General features: G+C 40.6%; 1 protein-coding gene across 2 annotated transcripts in view; it reads right to left on the reverse strand.

Moving 5' to 3' along the window:
- Positions 1-19,879, reverse strand: part of LOC149228671 (pre-mRNA-splicing factor of RES complex protein) — a 213,712-nt gene that overhangs the window by 131,179 nt on the left and 62,654 nt on the right. The window contains exons 4-5 of one of the 2 annotated variants that reach the window (XM_089378323.1): positions 15,852-15,916; positions 15,536-15,597 (exon numbers count right to left, since the gene is read on the reverse strand). In XM_089378323.1, the coding sequence (XP_089234449.1) occupies positions 15,536-15,597; positions 15,852-15,916 (127 nt within the window). Of the gene's footprint in view, positions 1-15,535; positions 15,598-15,850; positions 15,917-19,879 lie in introns of those variants that run through there. The other variant, XR_016247894.1, reaches the window with a different exon arrangement.

A 19,879-nucleotide genomic window follows, 5' to 3' on the forward strand; every position in this document is an offset into this window, starting at 1 on the left:
GAACTAGTTTAACTGACATTAACCCGGTTAGACTGAATTAATTAATTACAACTCGAACTAAGAAATAAGAACTCAACCTGGGCCCCTAAAATTTAGGGATCACTCTACATGACTCTAGATAGACTTCCAACTCGAATTTACTGAGCCAGCTAAGTCAGCTTAACTTAGTTAACTGTTATAAGTTGTTATGAGAATAGAATTACAATTTAATTCCTAATGTAATTCAAGGACAAATTATATTAGAATTTTTCTAGATGTTATTTTTAACATTTCTTGTTGATATTTTCAACAGTTGCTTGTGAGGTTGGAAAAGAAGCGGTTTGGCTAAGGAAGCTTCTATCATATTTGTTTGGAGGGCCCTTGGATCCCACAATTATAAATTGTGATAACCAAAGCAGCATCAAAATGTCTGAGGACCTTGTGTTCCATGCTAGGACTAAGCATATTAATAATAAGTACCACTATATTAGAAGTTTGGTACAAAATGGGGTCGTGAAGCTACAGTATGTTTCGTCAGATGAACAAGTAGATGATATGTTGACAAAATCTCTCCCCAACAAGAAGTTTGTATATTTTAGAAGCATGCTTGGATTGATGGATATCTCTGATTTGGTTGAGAGGGAGAGATGAGTACCTTAGGAAGGAACTTGGGAGGACATCTGGGCCTAGATGATATTGAGATCTCAGTTATAGTTTGGCCTAGATGATGTCTAGATCCCTGTGTGGGAGGGTATCTTGGTCTTAATGATATGGAGCTCCTTTTGATATCTTGACTTGTATGATACCTAGATCCTTGTGAGGGTTGGTGTCTTGGCAAGGAGGCCTAGCTAGTATCTATATCCAATTGGATTGATACCCAGGTTATAGCCTAATGATGTATGTTGATACTCTTCTGAGAACATGTCAATTTGAGTTCATCCTTGTACCTGTTTGTACAATTATGAATACCTCCCTAGTTAAGAGGGAGTGTTGAAAATGTAAATATGGTCGGTCTTCATAATAGCTATTGTACTCGATTATTATGTATTTAGTGTAAAATTGAAAAAGAAGAAAAAGAAAATTATTTTTAAGCATGGATTTCATGCTCTTTTTATTTGTTCATTAGGTCAAAGCCTCCATTGAAGGCTTCTAGGGTTTTCTTGATTCATAAGAGTCATTGTCATATGTATATGACCCTTGTTGGGCTTTTGTAAAGAAAAATTATTTTGAGTCAAAATTGTCATTATTCATCTCCTCACCAAGTCGGCCTTGCTATTATATGTGTTTTACGCCACAGAAAATTATTGTAAATTATTCTCGTGTTTACTCACTTAGCTCTAATTTTACACTTTTTCCCATAATTCCGGGATTTTTTCTTATTTTTGTCATAAATTAATTGTTTTCTGCACTTTCTGGTTTCAAACCCTAGTTTATGCAGCCAAGTATAATTTCTTGATTACATGTGATTGGGAACTTATTTGAGCCTCTATTAATTGACCTAATCCTCTAAATTTAGCCATAGGAACCCTTGAACTCACTCTCTTGGAATTATACCTTATTGTTAAATTATGGTATGTTTTATGCTTAGAGCGGTTTACTTATTTTTCTTCTTATTAGCCACAGATTAGCAATCACATATACATTAAGTAAAGTGCAGATAGAACATGAAATGATCAACAGAAAGCAAGCCAAGACAAGAGACACAAGATGTGGCGGCTAGCCAGGGACAAACCCTAATGCAGGGAAACCCTTTGATCAAATCTTCTTTTATCTTCAATAGTTCAACAGAGAGAAATAGTACAAAATTTGAATTCTATAATTTTATATCAGCAGCAGCAAACCCTAGATCACAAAGTCAAACTTGGTCAAACTAGCTGAAATTGACCTCTAAAATACTTGGTCAATTTTCGGTCAACTTGTCCTTGAACAGCCTGAAGAAACAGCCCTTGAACAGCCCCAAAAGTTCAGTCAATTTGCAGATTTCTGAAGTCAACTTGCAGCCCTAAACTAGGGCAGTCAACATCGGTCAAACCAGAGGTCAGATCACCTCGATTTTCGTGCCAAAAATTGCGGCCTGCCTAGGAGACACAACCACACCCAATCCGCACTTCTGGAAGGTCAACGCTGGTCAAAGAGATGACCTGCTGCCCTAGCATCCTTATTTCTACGTCTTCCTTGCCCTAGGACGTCTTCCTTTCACCCACGTGTGAGAGAGAGAGAGGCTCCTTTAATGCGTAGGGGAGAGAGAGAGAAGATGAGTGAGTTGAATTGTCCAAATGAGGAGAATGCTCCTTGTATTTATATGCAAACGTTGAGGTTGAATAGACATGACTGTTGGGCTTCTGAGCCTACATAAGTTTGCTGGGCAACCTTGACAATTTGTCCATAATCAAAATAAATTCATATCTCCATAAATACTTATCGGAATCAAATGATCTTTAAATCAATCCTACACCTCTCAATGAGAAGAATCTATGAAAAATATCAAAAGCCATAATAAGGTGATCCACATGGAGTTTGGCCCTAGTTGCCAATTTTAACACTCCCTCTCAACTAGGGAGAACTTCATCTGCAATCTGTCAGACCATCGATGTTATCCATCCATCAAATGCACTGTCCTGTACAGCGTGACCCCACTCTGCTTTGCTCTACTTTGCTCTACTCTGCTCTACTCGAACTATGAAGAAGACGAAATGGTCGAGGATGTATCATACCATCCTCCACTGACCCGAAGTCAGTCTCAGAGTGTGAACCACTCACTGATCCCAGATCAATGGAAGTCATCCTAGCATAGGGAGTACGGTAGATACAGCGATGCGTCCATCAATAGTACTACTATGGTCCCTATCCTCATTTCCCTGCTCATTGATCAAATGAGAGGTACTTCCCATGAGTCCCAGACTGCATGGGTAGGATGCCTCGACAGGAGAACTAATCATCCTGTCCACAGGAGAACGAATCATCCTGTCCAGTGGATGCCACGGAGAACTAATCATCCTGGCCTACAGGAGAACTAATCATCCTGCTCCACAGTCGCCACGGAGAACGAATCATCCTGGCCCACAAGAGAACTAATCATCCTGTTCCACAGTCGCCACGGGGTGTCACAGGGGAAGGTTGAACCTTTACCCTGTACATAGTGCACCACCAAGGGATGGTGAGTCGCCCTGTGGTCACATGTCGCTCCAAGAAGTACCTCGCACCCCCTGGAGCTCCCAGAGCTCAATACATCATACTCGACCCTCATAAGAGGGTCTCTAAACGACACCAAGTCGTTCTCGGAAAGTCAGGAATTTGACCTTTCCTAGGGGCTTTGTCAAAATGTCAGTGACCTGTTCATCTGTACCGATATGTTAGAGCCTTATTGCTCCTCACTGCACCATATCTCGAATATAGTGGTACCTGATATCTATATGCTTGGAGCGATCATGAAATACGGGATTCTCTGATAAACGGATCCCGCTCTGGTTGTCACACAGAATGACGGTGGTATCCAATGTAAATCCAAACAACTCACTGAAGAGCTTTCGAAACCAAACTGCCTCACAGGAGACCATGCTAGCAGCAATGTACTCTGCCTCGGCGATGCTCAAAGCCACCGACTTCTGCTTCCTACTCATCTAGGATATCGAGGCAGATCCCAAAGAGAAACAGGACCCGGAAGTGCTCTTTCGGTCCACCACACTACCTGCCCAATCAGCGTCAGTATACCCACGTACTCTCACATCTCCGGCAGTGTATCTTAACCCATGAGTGATCATGCCACGAAGATATCTCAACAGATTCTTGGCACCAATCCAATGTGAGTGGTGAGGCTCAACCATATGTTGACTCAATGTGTTCACTGCAAAGCATATATCCGAACGGGAGTTCACCAAGAACATTAATGCTTCGACGAGTTGACGATACTCAGTAGCATTTTGTAGAACAGGTCCGGTAGCACTACTGCTTAACTTCTTGAAGTCAAGTTCCATCGGTGTAGTTACGGGCTTGCAGTGCACCATGCAGAATCTCTCCAATATCTTCACCACATATTTTCCTTGAGATAGGAAAATCTCCCCTGGTTTCTGCCAGACTTCTAGTCCTAGGAAATAGTGCATAAGTCCTAGGTCTTTCATCTCGAACTCAGAAGCCATCTCCCTCTTACATTCGTGAATGAGAGGGTTTGCACCTGTTAGAAAGAGGTCATCAACATATAGCACCAGTATGACAGGCTTGTCAACTATAACCTTAAAATAAAGGTTAGGGTCGGCTTCACTCCTAGTGAATCCCAACTTCATCAAGTAGTTATCGATCCTCTCATACCATGCTCGAGGTGCTTGCTTTAGCCCATAGAGGGCCTTCTTCAACCTGCACACATGAGATTCTTGATCATAAATCTCAAATCCTTCGGGTTGCTCCACATAGACCTCCTCTTTGATCGAACCATGTAAGAGCAGTCTTGACATCCATCTGATGTAGGTTCCATCCTTGCGAAGCAGCAAGAGCTATGATCAAGTGGATGGTGGTATATCAAGGAACAGGTGCAAATATCTCGTCATAGTCTATACCTTCCTTCTGGGAGAAGCCACGAGCGACAAAACAAACCTTATACTTTCCGCACTTCCATCAACTGCATGCTTTATCTTGTAAAGCCATTTTGAAGTGACAACTGCTTGGTCCTGGGATCTAGGGACGACATCCCAAACATCATTTTTCATAATGAACTCATATTCCTAGGTCATAGCATCCTTCCATACTTGATGCTTGACGGCATCTGTGAATGATGAAGGCTCATTTTGGATGATCGTGCTCATGATGGTCAGGTATCCCTGATACCTGTTCGGTTTCTTACTTTCACGGAAGGTTCCTCGGGGTGCAATGTGTCCTTCAACATCATTAAGTGCCCCCCTAAGCCATGAAGGCCTCTTCCTAGAAGAGGAAGGCTCTTGTGGAGGAGGATCAATAGGATCCATAGGTTCTTCCACATCAGGCATCGTCTCATCTTCTTTTTCCTTCGGTTCCCCGGTGTCAGCTTCTTTAGATCCCCTTAAAGTAGGAAGATTGTCTACCTTGCTAAGAGCCATATCTTCGTCAAAGGTGACATCATGACTAATCTCGACTTCCCTTTGACCAGCTACATAGATTCTATAGCCCTTAGTATTTTCGCTATAGCCCACGAAGATTCCTTTCTTTCCAGATGCACCCAATTTATTCCTTTTTTCTTTAGGCACATGAAAATATACAGGGCTTCCAAAAATTCTAAAATGAGATACGTCAGGTTTCTTACCGGTGAACATTTCTTCGGGAGTCTTGGAACCCAATGCTTGATGAGGGCATCAGTTTTCTACATATGCAGCGGTGTTTGCAGCTTCGGCCCATAGAAACTTCGAAAGTATTTGATCATGGAGCATAGCACGGACAGCTTCCACAATTGTAGATTCTTCCTTTCCGCCACACCATTCTGTTCAGGAGCATATGGTGTAGTAGTCTCCCTCTTAATGCCAACCTCTTTGCAAAAGTCATGAAACTCATTGGATTCATATTCAATCCCATTATCAGTCCTTAAGATCTTGATCTTCTTTTCGGTTTGATTCTCGATCAAGGCTTTGAAGTGTTGAAACCAGGAGAACACTTCATCCTTCTTTTTCAAGAAGTATATCCAAGTCTTGCAAGAATAATCATCTGTAAAAGTGAGGTAATATAAATATCCTCCCAAGGAGTTCACAAGCATCATACGGATATGTCTGAGTGAACCAACTGCAATATATCGGAGGTCTTGCTTTGGCTTGAGGGGAATGGTCCCCTTTGGACATACACCTTCTTGCTCTAATCTGAACTCGGGCATCCCAGTGACCATTTTTCTTACATCAAGTAGAGCTTTATAATGAAAGTGAGCAAACCTCCGATGCCATAGTTCAGACTGAAGAGATGTGTTACAAGACATGACACCCAGCGGACTTCCACCGACCTGATATAATGAATCAACTCAAAACCCAAGAGTAAAAGCATCTTTAAAGTTCTTTTTCCATACACGTACCTTGCCATCACTGAAGGCCACCTTGTAGCCTTTGTCTTCCATAGTTGAAATGGACACCAGGTTCTTTTTGAGATCAGGTACATATAATACATTTTGTAAGTGGATGGTATTACCCTGATTCAATTGAAGAGTGACATTTCCTACGCCTTTCACATGATATTTTGAATTATCCCCAAGAAAAATTTCCAAGTTGGTTTCCTTCTCTATCAGATTATAGAGAGCTTCTTTGTAACCAGTGAAGTGGCTTGAGGCCCCACTATCAATAAGCCAATTTCCCAGCGAGTCTAGGGGAGCAGTAGTAGATAGAGTTGCTGGTAGATAATATTCATCTTGCTTATAGTTAATAGTGTTAGATTCATACCTGGAATTTCTTGCCTTCTTGAATGGTTGTCCTCTTCCTTGATTTCCGACACTTCTTTTACCTCTACCATTTGACTTTCCATTCCTTTGATTGCCTTGAGAGGGATTTTGATCATCATCCTGGTGTGAGTCCCTTTTATCAGGGCACTCCCTTGCATAGTGGCCCGTTTTATTGCAATTGTAACATCGTCCTTTTCTTCCACCCTTTGGTCCAGCCTTTCCTTTGAATTTAGCCCCATAATTGTTTCTTCTTTTAGTATGAAAAGAAAAAGCAGAGGGATGACCTTTAAGTATGGGCATTTCTTGATCTTCCATCCTTGTTTCTTCTTGAATGCATCTGGCCATTAATTCCTCAAATCCAGGAATTACATTATTGTTGAGAAGAGTAGTCCTGAATATATACCATTTAGATGGCAGTCCTCCAAGAGTTGTGAGTGTCCTTTCCCTGTCAGGAATTACTTCCCCAATAGATAGGAAATCGTTCTTGATCTCGGTGATCCTTAAGAAATATGCTTGCATACTCTTATCTTTGCCTTTCTTAATTTCCTTCAGCTTATTTCTAAGAAACAAAACTTGATTTGCAACATTAACTTTAAATAAACTCATCAGTCTATCATAGATTTCCTTGGAGGTGTTCAGCTCGGAAACATAGGCCACCAAGCGCTTGTTGATAGAGTCCCGGATGATCTTCCTTGCTTTGACTTCTCCCTTGGTCCATTTGTTCCTAGTAGCAATGGATGCATTTGATGGAGGCTTAACAATCCTGCCTCTCACATGGTCCAACACTTCCTGCTCTTCTAATGTTAGATCCAGAGACATGTTCCATCCGTGATAGTCAGACTTCTCATGGAGTTTGTCTTCAACAGGGAAGTGTGTTGAGGACCCCATGATTTCTTTTAAGATAGCCTTGCCAACATTCTCTTCGGTGATTTCTCTTGCTCTTGCTCTTGCTTGGGCTTTGTCTTCACCTCAGCTAGAGAATCCTGATACCATGTTAAATTATGGTATGTTCTATGCTTAGAGCAGTTTACTTATTTTTCTTCTTATTAGCCACATATTAGCAATCACATATACATTAAGTAAAGTGGAGATAGAACATTAAATGATCAACAGAAAACAAGCCAAGACAAGAGACACAAGATGTGGCGACTAACCAGGGACAAACCCCACTGCGGGGAAACCCTTTGATCAAATCTTCTTTTATCTTCGATAGTTCAGCAGAGAGAAATAGTAAAAAATCTAAATTTTGTAATTTTATATCAGCGGCAGCAATCCCTGGATCAGCAAAGTCAAACTTGGTCAAACTAGCTGAAACTGACCTCTAAAATACTTGGTCAATTTCCAGTCAACTTGTCCTCGAACAACCTGAAGAAACAGCCCTTGAATAGCCCCAAAAGTTCAGTCAATTTGCAGATTTCTAAAGTCAACTTGCAGCCCTGTAAAGTTTTGTAGATGTTCTATGCTAAGAGCAATTTCACTTTTCTCACAGCAATCATTCAAGTAGATAAGCAAAATGCAGATAGAACATATAAGCAGATCTTACAGAAGACAAATCAGAAACAAGAAAAATGTATGTGTTCGTTTCGGCGGTCAACAGGATGCTTCAACCAGCAAAGTCTCCTTTGGTCAGCCAGCCCAGCATGTGTCACAACATCCCTCCAAGTAGCTTGTACTTTTTAGGATGAGAGAGGAAGATGTGAATTGTTTGTTTCTCAAATTCTCTCCAACTTTTCCTGTATATATATCCATCAATGAGGGTGTGTGACACATCTGTTGGGCATGTGAGCCTACATTACAAAACTGGCTGACCTTGCACATATAATTTATTAAGAATAATAAATTCAAAATATAAGTTCTGCTCATCGGATTAAGACTATTTTTATATGGATTTTACACCTCTCAGAAAGAGGAATCCAACAAAAATATTAGCCTCTTAATCTGAGCATCAGAACATGGAGTTTGGACCTAGTTGTCCAAATTTAACACTCCCTCTCAACTAGGGAGAACTCCATCTATTAGTGCAATTAACATCGTGAGTCATCCCGCCGAAACTTGCTTTGCTGGCTTCTTTATTTCAGAACAGAAGTGGGTCAGTCACAAAGACATCATTCCCCGACTGACATAATCAGTCCAAAGGTCCCAGACCTCACAAATCTTGATCCCAGATCAAGTGGTTGGACCATGCCATCCTAGATAGAGAGTACGGCAATCTCTGATGCGTCCATCAGTGTTTGCTAATAGTCTCTAGCTTTTCCACACCTCATTGGCCAAATGAGAGGTACTTCCCATGAGCCCTGAACTCAATGGGTAGGATGCATACGGGGCACAGATTAAATGAGTGGCGAACCAGCTCAATAATCACAAGGGTGGGGCAGAAGCATTATGAGTGCTTATAGCTCCGAGAAGCTATCCCCAAAGCCCCCCAGAGCTCCCAGAGCTCATCGTCCAATAGGACCCACATCATAGGGTCTTTCCACGACATCAAGACTCTCACGGAAGGTTAGGAACTTGACCTTCCCCAGGGGCTTAGTGAGAGTATCCGCGACCTGCTCATCAGTTCCTATATGATCGAGCCTTACGGCACCTCGCTGTACCATATCCCGGATAAAGTGGTACCTGATATCAATATGCTTGGATCGGTCGTGGAACACAGGATTCTCAGTCATACGAATCCCACTCTGATTATCACAGAGTATTACAGTGGTATCTAGCACATGTTGGAACAGCTCACTAAAGAGCTTCCTCAACCAAACTGCTTCACAACAGGCCATACTAGCAGCAATGTATTCGGCCTCCGCGGTGCTCAAAGCCACCGACTTCTGCTTCCTGCTCATCCATGAGATCGAAGCAGAACCAAGATTGAAACAGCATCCAGATGTGCTCTTACGATCCACCACACTACCAGCCCAATCAGCATCAGTATATCCCCGGAGTATCACACTCCCGGCAGTGTATCTCAGCCCATGGTTTATCGTGCCCCGAAGATATCTCAAAAGATTCTTGGCACCAACCCAGTGAAAATGATGAGGCTCAACCATCTGTTGACTCAAAGTATTCACTGCAAAACATATGTCCGGACGGGTGTTCACTAAGAACATCAAAGCTCCTATGAGTTGACGATACTCAGTAGGATTGGCCAAGATAGGCCCTGCAGCGCTGCCACTCAACTTCTTAAAGTTGAGTTCCATTAGTGTCGACACGGACTTACAGTCCACCATCCCAAATCTTTCCAGAAGCTTCACAATATACTTTCCTTGAGAAAGGAAAATCTCTCCAGGTCTCTGCCAGACCTCCAGGCCTAGGAAATAGTGCATCAGTCCTAGGTCTTTCATCTCGAACTCAGCAGCAAGCTCCCTCTTACATTGATGAATGAGAGGGTCATTACCTGTCAGGAAGAGGTTGTCCACATACAGCACTAGAATGAGAGGCTTTCCTTCCACAACCTTAAAGTAAAGGTTTGGATCAGCATTGCTTCGAGTGAAGCCCAGCTTCATCAAGTAACTATGCATCCTCTCATACCAAGCTCTGGGTGCTTGCTTTAACCCATAGAGAGCTTTCTTCAACCTACAGACATAAGTGTCTCGATCTTGAGCTTCAAATCCCAGAGGTTGTTCTACATACACCTCTTCCTTTATTGCACCATGCAGAAAAGCGGTCTTGACATCCATCTGATGAAGACTCCATCCTTGTGTAGCAGCAAGGGCTATGATGGATCGGATGGTGGTATATTGAGCCACAGGTGTAAATATATCGTCATAGTCAATTCCTTCCTTTTGAGAGAAGCCACGGGCAACAAATCTTGCCTTAAACTTTTCAGCACTCCCATCAGATCCATGTTTAATCTTGTAGAGCCATTTAGCGGTGACAACAGATTTGTCCTTCGGTCTCGGGACCACATCCCAGACATCATTCTTCATAATAGCCTCATATTCTTCATGCATAGCATCCTTCCAGACTTGATGCTTGATGGCTTCCTCAAAAGATCCAGGTTCAGATTGTATAATAGTACTCATGGCAGCAAGATACTCTTGGTATCTACACAGCTTCTTGCTTTCTCGGAATGTTCCCCTTGGGGCAGCATGACCCTCAGCATCTTCGAGGGTGTCCCTGAGCCATGATGGCCTCTTTCCTAGAGAAGGGGAAGGATCAATAAGGTCCATTTGCCCTTCAACATCAGGCATAGTCTCATCCTAGGGTTCTTCCAGATTTCCAGGTCTTTCTTCAAGGTTTTCTTCAGATCTAGGAAGATCTACTACTTTCTTCAGGGAAGCATCTTCGTCAAAAGTGACATCATGGCTTATCTCTATTTCCCTTTGACCAGGTACATAGACTCTATATGCCTTAGAAGTCTCACTGTAGCCCTCAAACATTCCTTTCTTCCCAGTAGCATCCAGCTTACTTCTCTTTTCTTTCGGCACATGAAAATAGACAGGACATCCAAAAATTCTAAAATGTGAGACATCAGGTTTCTTACCAGAGAAAACTTCTTCGGGAGTTCTGGAGTCCAAAGCGGAATGAGGGCATCGGTTTTGAATGATCAAATCTTCCTTTATCTTCAAAGTTCAGCAAAGAAAGAGAGGGAGAGTACATTTACAACAGAAGTCAACACTTTAACTTGTCTAGATCTAACATAGATCATTTTGTATAATGATGAGATCAGTTGAAGACATTCTGCTTCACCTATAATCATCCTACATCAGGTTCTCAAGCTACACCACTGCATACTGCATCATGTTGCACTTCATGATTATCATGCTACCCATGTCCATGATCTTATCCATCATAATGCTGTTCAAACTAAGGTGCATTATCATCATGCTACTGCCCCTGCTAATGTATCAATGTGCTACCCATGCACATGATCTCATAATGCTGACCATCATGCTGTTACCCATGCTCCATGTATTCGTTGCACAACCCATCCACAATATATTATGTTACTGCCCAAGACTGCGTTATATATATGTGTCCAGCATATATATATAACTTATGTACTGTAGCGTCTGTTGTCCAGCGATTACTGCCCATTGTATGTACAGTCCAGCGTATATATAAAGACCATACATATCAAGACCACATACATATTAAGCAAGATCATACATATTGAGACCCTGTCATATAACGTTGATGCCATACATCTTTGTATCAGTTTTCACACCAGAGCAATATCATATACCATCACAGTATTGTGATCATATGCCATTATAACCATGGATATCATGCGAATGCCATACCACATTATAGAGACGAATGCGAGACCATATACCAAAGCGAAAAACCTCTGCGGCTTCAGCGAATATACATAAGAGACATTTGAGTATATATTGGAGTCTTTGGCATCCTCTACGTGTATATATATATAGCCTCTGCGATGTGTACAGGACCTCTGCGTGTATATATATAACCTGTGTTTACGTGCATTGACTGCGGCTTCAGGTATGTGCTGCGGTTTCATATATAGACTGTGTTTACGTGCATTGGCTGTGGCTTCAAGTATGTGCTGCGGTTTCATATATATGTGACGGTCTAGCGTGAAGTAGATATTTATATTGCGTTCAACATAATCCTAACCGTCAGCTGTTCCAAATGGTCTAGCGTATTCAACGTTAGCGTATATATTTATATCTATGAGTGCCCAACGTATCCACCGTGAATCATGAACAACATTACGTGCGGCTCTTCAGGAGCAGATTAGGGCAATGTATCACTGCAGCTTCCATGGCTCCCTCTTACTGCGTCTCCCCAATAGCTAGCAGATTATTCCTGGTTTCGGTCAACTTCATAAAGAAAGTTTGAATAGACTCGTCTTGGCCCTTCTTCATATTCTGTCCGCATACACAATTGTACACCTGAGAGATAGTCCCACCAACCACGTAAGCCTTTTATATCTCAGTTGTATAGCCAATTGCATAAATACTTCGACCAAAACCCGACAGCTGGCTTGTTTGTCTCAGCAGCTCCGCACAGGTTTCTCCACTGTTACTCCAGACGTATCAGCGTATATAAACCTGTGCATATGTCAAATACAGGTCCACGCGTCCGTTTATCAACAAGCCCACGGTCGTTGCTGACATTTACCCACGTGTCCACGTGTTGTTGGCGCAACTCCTTCGCTGTTCACACCAGTGTGCCCGCATATAAACCAGCGTGTACAGCTTAACAGTCTTGCGCAACCTTCCTATTTGATCCAACCGCGTCTTTGCTTATATATATAAACCTATGTATATCTTACGCGTCGTCTCAGCAGACCCGCTTCTCCTTCACCGTCTACTTCAACCGTCCCGACGTAACATATAAACTGGCATATATATTACAGTCCCGCGTATATTTCTTCCACTGCCCACGCGTCAGATTATTAACGCCCGGTGCATTACCACAGCCCTTAGTCAGAAGCCTGACAATCTACTGCATATCTGGATTCCTGTGTGGTTCTGTACTATCCACGTGACAGATTCTCGACCCAACCGCGTAAGATTCTTACTCCGTTGTTTTCCAGAAGTCAGCAATCTTATAGTATGCGCAAAACCCCTGCGTTAATTATCCATTTAATCCACGCGGCCACACACCCATAGCCACTGCCGAATTCTGTTTATTAATAGAGACAACCTGTAAGGTATTTTCTTCTGCGCTGCCCTCCGAATGAACCTGAGCACTCGTCCGACCTGCGCAACCATAAAATCATCTCTCACTGTCCCACCGAATCTCGAACAGGAACTCTATGCGACCACCGCATAGATTAGGCACATTAGAACTGTGCCATTTCTCCTTTGAGATCTAAAGACCCGATGATTGCTATAGATAGAGTTTGTCTTCACCTCAGCTCTGATACCATGTAAAGTTTTGTAGATGTTCTATGCTAAGAGCAATTTCACTTTTCTCACAGCAATCATTCAAGTAGATAAGCAAAATGCAGATAGAACATATAAGCAGATCTTACAGAAGACAAATCAGAAACAAGAAAAATGTATGTGTTCGTTTCGGCGGTCAACAGGATGCTTCAACCAGCAAAGTCTCCTTTGGTCAGCCAGCCCAGCATGTGTCACAACAACCCTCCAAGTAGCTTGTACTTTTTAGGATGAGAGAGGAAGATGTGAATTGTGTGGTTCTCAAATTCTCTCCAACTTTTCCTGTATATATATCCATCAATGAGGGTGTGTGACACATCTGTTGGGCATGTGAGCCTACATTACAAAACTGGCTGACCTTGCACATATAATTTATTAAGAATAATAAATTCAAAATATAAGTTCTGCTCATCGGATTAAGACTATTTTTATATGGATTTTACACCTCTCAGAAAGAGGAATCCAACAAAAATATTAGCCTCTTAATCTGAGCATCAGAACATGGAGTTTGGACCTAGTTGTCCAAATTTAACAAGCCCTAAACTAGGGCAGTCAACAGTGATCAAACCAAAGGTCAGATCACCTCGATTTTCATGCCAAAGATTGCAGCCTGCTTAGGAGAGGAAACCACACCCAATCCGCACTTCTGGAAGGTCAATGTTTGGTCAACGCTGGTCAAAGAGATGACTTGCTGCCCTAGCATCCTTCTTTCTGCATCTTCCTTTCCCTAGGACGTCTTCCTTTCAGCCACGTGTGAGAGAGAGAGGCTCCTATTATGCATAGGGGAGAGAGAGAGAGAGAAGATGAGTGAGTTGAATTGTCCAAATGAGGAGAATGCTCCTTGTATTTATATGCAAACATTGAGGTTGAATAAACATGACTGTTGGGCTTCTGAGCCTACATAAGTTTACTGGCCGACCTTGACAATTTGTCCATAATCAAAATAAATTCATATCTTCATAAATGCTTATAGGAATCAGATGATCTTTAGATCAATCCTACACCTCTCGATGAGAGGAATCTATGAAAAATATCAAAAGCCATAAATAAGGTGATCCACATGGAGTTTGGCCCTAGTTGCCAATTTTAACACTTATCCACCTAAAACCCTAACTATTGCATACTTATTCATGGGTAAAATCTTGTTGTAGAACCCTTAGGGAGCATTTAGTTTAAGTCAAATCAGACTACTTGATCTCTGAGATCTACTAGAGAAGCCTCCCTTTTGATGAAATGTGTCCAACCATTAAGCAAGGGGAGTAGTTGTTATGGTGACAATGGTAACACTACCATTGTTCCACTCAATCTATGTTGTCTCGTGAGGCTTTACACTAAGGTGCTAGATTTTGCAGTAACAAGAACCATTAGTGGTTCTGCACAACTTCTTCATCTCCATCCTTGAGGACAAAACTGCTTTTGAAGGGGTGCATCTTAAAGTCCTACCCTAACCTCCCTACTTTAGGCTACCTAAGAATTAATCAATTAATGCATGCATCCATCCTATTTGAATAAGGTCCATTCGATGGTAGTGGATAGTTATATAATGGAAAAGGTCAAATTTTATAAGGCCGGGTTATTGGGGACCATTAATGATGGGACCACAAGTAGTTAGGGTTTTGCTATTGAGAATCTATTTGAAGAGATAGCAGACAATGCAATGCTTTGTCGTATATTGTCGTATTTGGAGCTTTTCCCAATGAAAGGTCGCCCCACATTAAAAGGCAAGTGAACATTGTTTTCATTCTTCTGATTACCATAATACAAGGGTATATTTCGCATATTTCATCTTACTTGTCTCTCGTATCTGGTTTTCCGCAATTTTATTCTCTTATACCTGGTTGTGTCTCAAGTTTGAGGGTTAAGGAACACTAAAACAACTTAAATCTTCATTTGCCTTTTTAAGTTGGAAAACCTACTCTGTAAACAAAAGGACCCTCATCTGTTGTCACTTTTGGTTGTGTCTCAGGCAAACAGATCAGCTTTCTTTCAAAACTTTGCTGTGACTGAAATTTGAGCAACAAAAATTCAACAAGAATTGGCCAATCTGGCAACAATAGATGTTCAAGGGCATGGCAGACTTAATGTCAAAGACCTAATAAGGAAGACAAAAACAAGAGCATTTATCTATCAAAAAAGCATATTGTATTAACGTTTTTTAATATTGCTTATTCTGTTATCAGTCATCCTAGTTGAAGGACAATAATAATCTTCTTGCCGAACTTGTTTATGAAATATGCGTTTGGCACCTGCTAAAGGATCATGTCATTATCTCAGGAAATTTGTGAAATAGACAAGGACAATGGGATTATTTCACCCAGAAAAAATCAAATACCTCAGGTTTTGGTTGTCCCTGCTGCAAATGCAAGAATTCTTCCACACCTTCTAGCCTTTTGCCTATAGAAACATCAAAAATAACGTTGGTAAATATTATCACTGTTAGAATGGCTATGTTTTCTGAAATCATCTAAATGCCCCATCTGAAAGCTTCTACCATGCAACAATCTGAACAGTAAACACTTGAGTCTATCTCTTCAGAGTGATTTCCAATTCAAACAGCTATCATAAATAGAAATAACTGTACAAAAACCAGAAAGCATATTTTGCAGCAAAAATAATAGAGACATAGTCGGAAAGTATAGGATACCTACCTTCTTTGTCACGGTAAACAGTCTCTGCGCCTCTCCCACTGATAGAAGGATCCATCTTCGAGAATCTGTAGAGTACAAATTTGTTAATCATAGTTCACTCAATCATTTTATGGTTTTCAATGGTAAAGTCATAGAATAGTTGTCCATTCAACTTAATGTAATAAACTTTTCCAGATGTCACCTGGGCCCTACATTTAAATTTCAATTTTCTTCCCAAGTACAACTGTCACAAATTCACAGTAGACCTAAGGCACATGGTTCGGCTTTGGGTTCAAGTTCAAGTTCAACAACAACTAAGTCCAAACTTAGACGTTGTTGAACTCGAACTCGAACCCAAAGCCAAACCTAAGTCAAGCTTAGACCCATGGGTGGGAAGTCAGCTAGCATACAAGTTATCTCCAGATTTGGTGAATTACTTGCAAGAAACTGACGGAAAATATTTAATCATATTGCTGGTCCTGGGCCAAGAAACCCTTGGGAACAAGGCTGGATTGGTCCTGACAGGTTAGGAATTCCAAATCAATTTCATGATGAATGGCGCAGATACATTGTTGCTCTTAGAAGATCACATATCACGCTGTCTCAGGATCCGGATCAATTAGTTTGGTCTTTTCACCCAAATGTTGAGTATACTCCTAAAGCTGAATATCTAGGTTTAATTGCAGTAAGGTTACAAGCTGGGCAAGGGAATTGGTGGAAAATTATCTGGAAGTTGATAAGCCCAGCTAAAACAAAAATATTTATGTAGTTTGCATTATCAAATAAAATTCCAACTGTGGATAATCTTCAAAAGAAAAAAAATTATGGTCCCAACAGATGTTCATTATGCAAGGAAAAGGAAGAATTGGTATCCCATCTGTTTATTCATAGTAATTTTTCTAGAGAGGTTTGGCAAAGTATCCCAGTATTTTGGTACATATTGTGTATGGCGCTGAGAGGATCTTATGTGTATGGCACAGAGAGGATCTTATGGAAACATGGTTTAGGTGGATCTCGGCAAGGGCAGTCAAACCTTTTATTGTTATTCCTTTACTTTTCTGCTGAGGCATATGGTTGGTAAGGAAGAAAGCTATTTTTAAAGATAGTTTAATTCCAGTGGATACTGTTACTGCTCAGATTTTTGGTATATTTGATTTATTACCAAAAAGAAGGAATGGTGAAAATACAAGACAGATCAGACCTCTACAAATCAACAGGGATTTACCTCTAACAACCATACATTCACTAACAAAATGGGGCTAGGTGAAGGAACCAACAACTATGCAGAATTGAAAGCTCTTAACTTGCTGCTGAGATTCGCTAATGAGAAAGGCGTTCAAAATATACAAATTTTTGGTGACTCTTTGCTGTTTATAAACTGGATCAGAAGACTCAATTGAATCTAGTTCCTTTATTGAATGAAACATTGATTTTGAATGATAGTTTTAACTCCTTTGTTATTACTCATGTCTATAGAGAATTCAACACAGAAGCGGATCGCTTATCTAAAGAAGGCCTATGACTTGATTTTGGACGACTCTTGAGTCTTGATCTGGGAGCAAAATAAAGATACTTTCTTTGAGTACTATTATAGGCCATTCATTGATGATATTCAAAACTGATATTCTGAAAATGTCTTGAACACTTTTTTATTTACCTGTTTGATTCATAGACTTTATTTGTATAGGAAAATAGTATTTTGCTGGGACTTCTATATTTAACTGTATTGGACACTTTTACAGCTTGGACATTACAGAATTTTGAGAATTCTGATGTTAGGTTGTAAGGCCTTCGGCCATTTTGTGCTGCTGATCCATATATGCATCCATTTTTTGATGTGTGTTTTTACACATGTACAGAAAGTGATTTTATACATAAATAAAATTACACTTTTTTTCCGAAGTAAAAAAAAATATATATATATATACATATATGACTTCGGTTCAGCTTTGGGTTTGATTTATATATATATATATATCAAACCCAAATTCTGAACCTAAGTCATATATATATATATAGAGAGAGAGAGAGAATAAAATAATTAAAGTCAAATTTGACATAAACATTAAAATGAAATACAAAATGTAAATACTAAACATAATGAAATATCACTTAAATTGTAAGTCTTGGGTTCGCTACATATAGGCAGTAGTTGATCGTGACTCGTGATGTCCAAGCATAATATTAGGGCATAGGAGAGCAGTTGATCACTCAGTGAGGGAGGCAACAATGCTTGGGCAAAGGTTTACAAGAAGCTATGCCTTGGAGTGCTCGGTGAAGTTTATCATTTACAAGGAAGTGGCGGGGTCTGATTGAAACTTTACAGGAACCAGCGAGGGAGGCAACAAGGCTCAAGGACTAGCACAGGGTTCACAATCAGTCTACAGAGAGGCCTGAACGACCGCCAAAGATGTTCGAGATGTAGAACCCTAACTTGAACCTACTGCTGAACTTAAACGGACCTCAAATAAAAAATTAGGTTCAGTGAGCCCTATGGCTTGAAGAAAAACTACTTGTGAAAATTGAAAAGTAAATTTGCAATTTTACCACAAGATCTTAATTTGGTGGAAAATTAAAGGCACATGCACATTAAAAGAAACTTATTTTTGGTCAAAGACCAGGGAAAAACCCACAAGGTGGAAACCCGGAGAATCTGATTTTATTTCTTCTTGGAGTAAATTTACACAGCAGAATTTATGGAGAAATTACGGCATTTAATGAACCTACAGACCTGACTGTATAGCCTTGATACACCTACTTTAAATGTTGCTGATGTTACCCTGTATGGCTGCTGATATCACCTGTACAGCTGCCTCGATTTTCATGCCTGATCTCCAGCAGAAAATCCGCCCTCTCCAACTCAGAAATTTAGCCCTCTTAGGAAGTCTTCAAACCCTCAGCTCTCTCTCCTCATCATCTCATGAATCTCTCATGAAGGAATGATTTGATCCCCTCTCTCTTCATAAATGACTCTCTCATGAATGAGTTGACCTCTAACCCTCAATTTGCTTTTATAGGCTCTCATAAGGAATCAATGGCTCAGATCAATTCTTAATTGATGGTTGAGATCACGATCCATGTCATGCTCACATGGATCCCAAAAATTCACTTTATGAGAAAACATACTTGTGCCTCTTAAGAAACACACTTGTGTTTTTCTTAAAAGCACACTTGTCACCTGTCATGCTCGCATGGTTCCCAAAAATTCACTTTATGAGAAAACATACTTGTGCCTCTTAAGAAACACACTTGTGTTTTTCTTAAAAGCACACTTGTCACCTTATAAAAACACTTGACTTTACTTCTCCTAAAATCACTTTGTGGGTCCTCTTTGCCCCGTTCACTTTAATGCAAGGCCAACATTAAAATGGGCATACACACTTTCCAAGGTACCAAATATCAACATGACTTAGCAGTAGACACAATATCTATTGTGTCACTCATAACAGAGAAACAGTGATGAGCAGAGTGGCACAGATGATTTCATTACAATACGTGATCTTTTTTTTTTACTCTTGAGTCTTAAATGAAAGTTCTATGCCCAACCCTTTTTCTCGGAGACCTTGAAAACAAATTCTATAACATTGAGAATACAAGTTTCCAAACTTCAATTTCAAAGCAAGTTGCCAAGGTACAAGATGGAATGTTATATTTATGATAACATGCATTCTTGCTAAGTGAAGGGAGACTCAGCATGTACATACAAGGGAGCAAGTCCAACTCTACCTCTAGGAAGTTTGGTATGTCAAGTTTTACTTGGTTTTAATCCTTGTTATGCTTTAGGTTTCCTTCTGTGACCTATTAATCTACACTATTTTTTCCAAGAAAAACCTCACAGGGAAACCTAAGTGATGCATCCCCATATTTGTAGATGGCACCCCTAGTAAACCCATATACATAGACTAGTGTGCCTCACCCAAGGTGCTTTGAATTAAGCACCAACTAGCAGAAAACTAGCCAAATACCCAATAACATTGGAAACAACCGGTTGAGGTAACCCCCTTGGGCTATTAATCTACATTCCTATGAAACTACAGTAAAAAATATTA

This window comes from Pinus tabuliformis, chromosome J, assembly GCF_031772625.1.
Source record: "Pinus tabuliformis cultivar Carrire ecotype Pingquan chromosome J, CPIR1, whole genome shotgun sequence".
Classification (NCBI taxonomy): Eukaryota; Viridiplantae; Streptophyta; class Pinopsida; order Pinales; family Pinaceae; genus Pinus; species Pinus tabuliformis.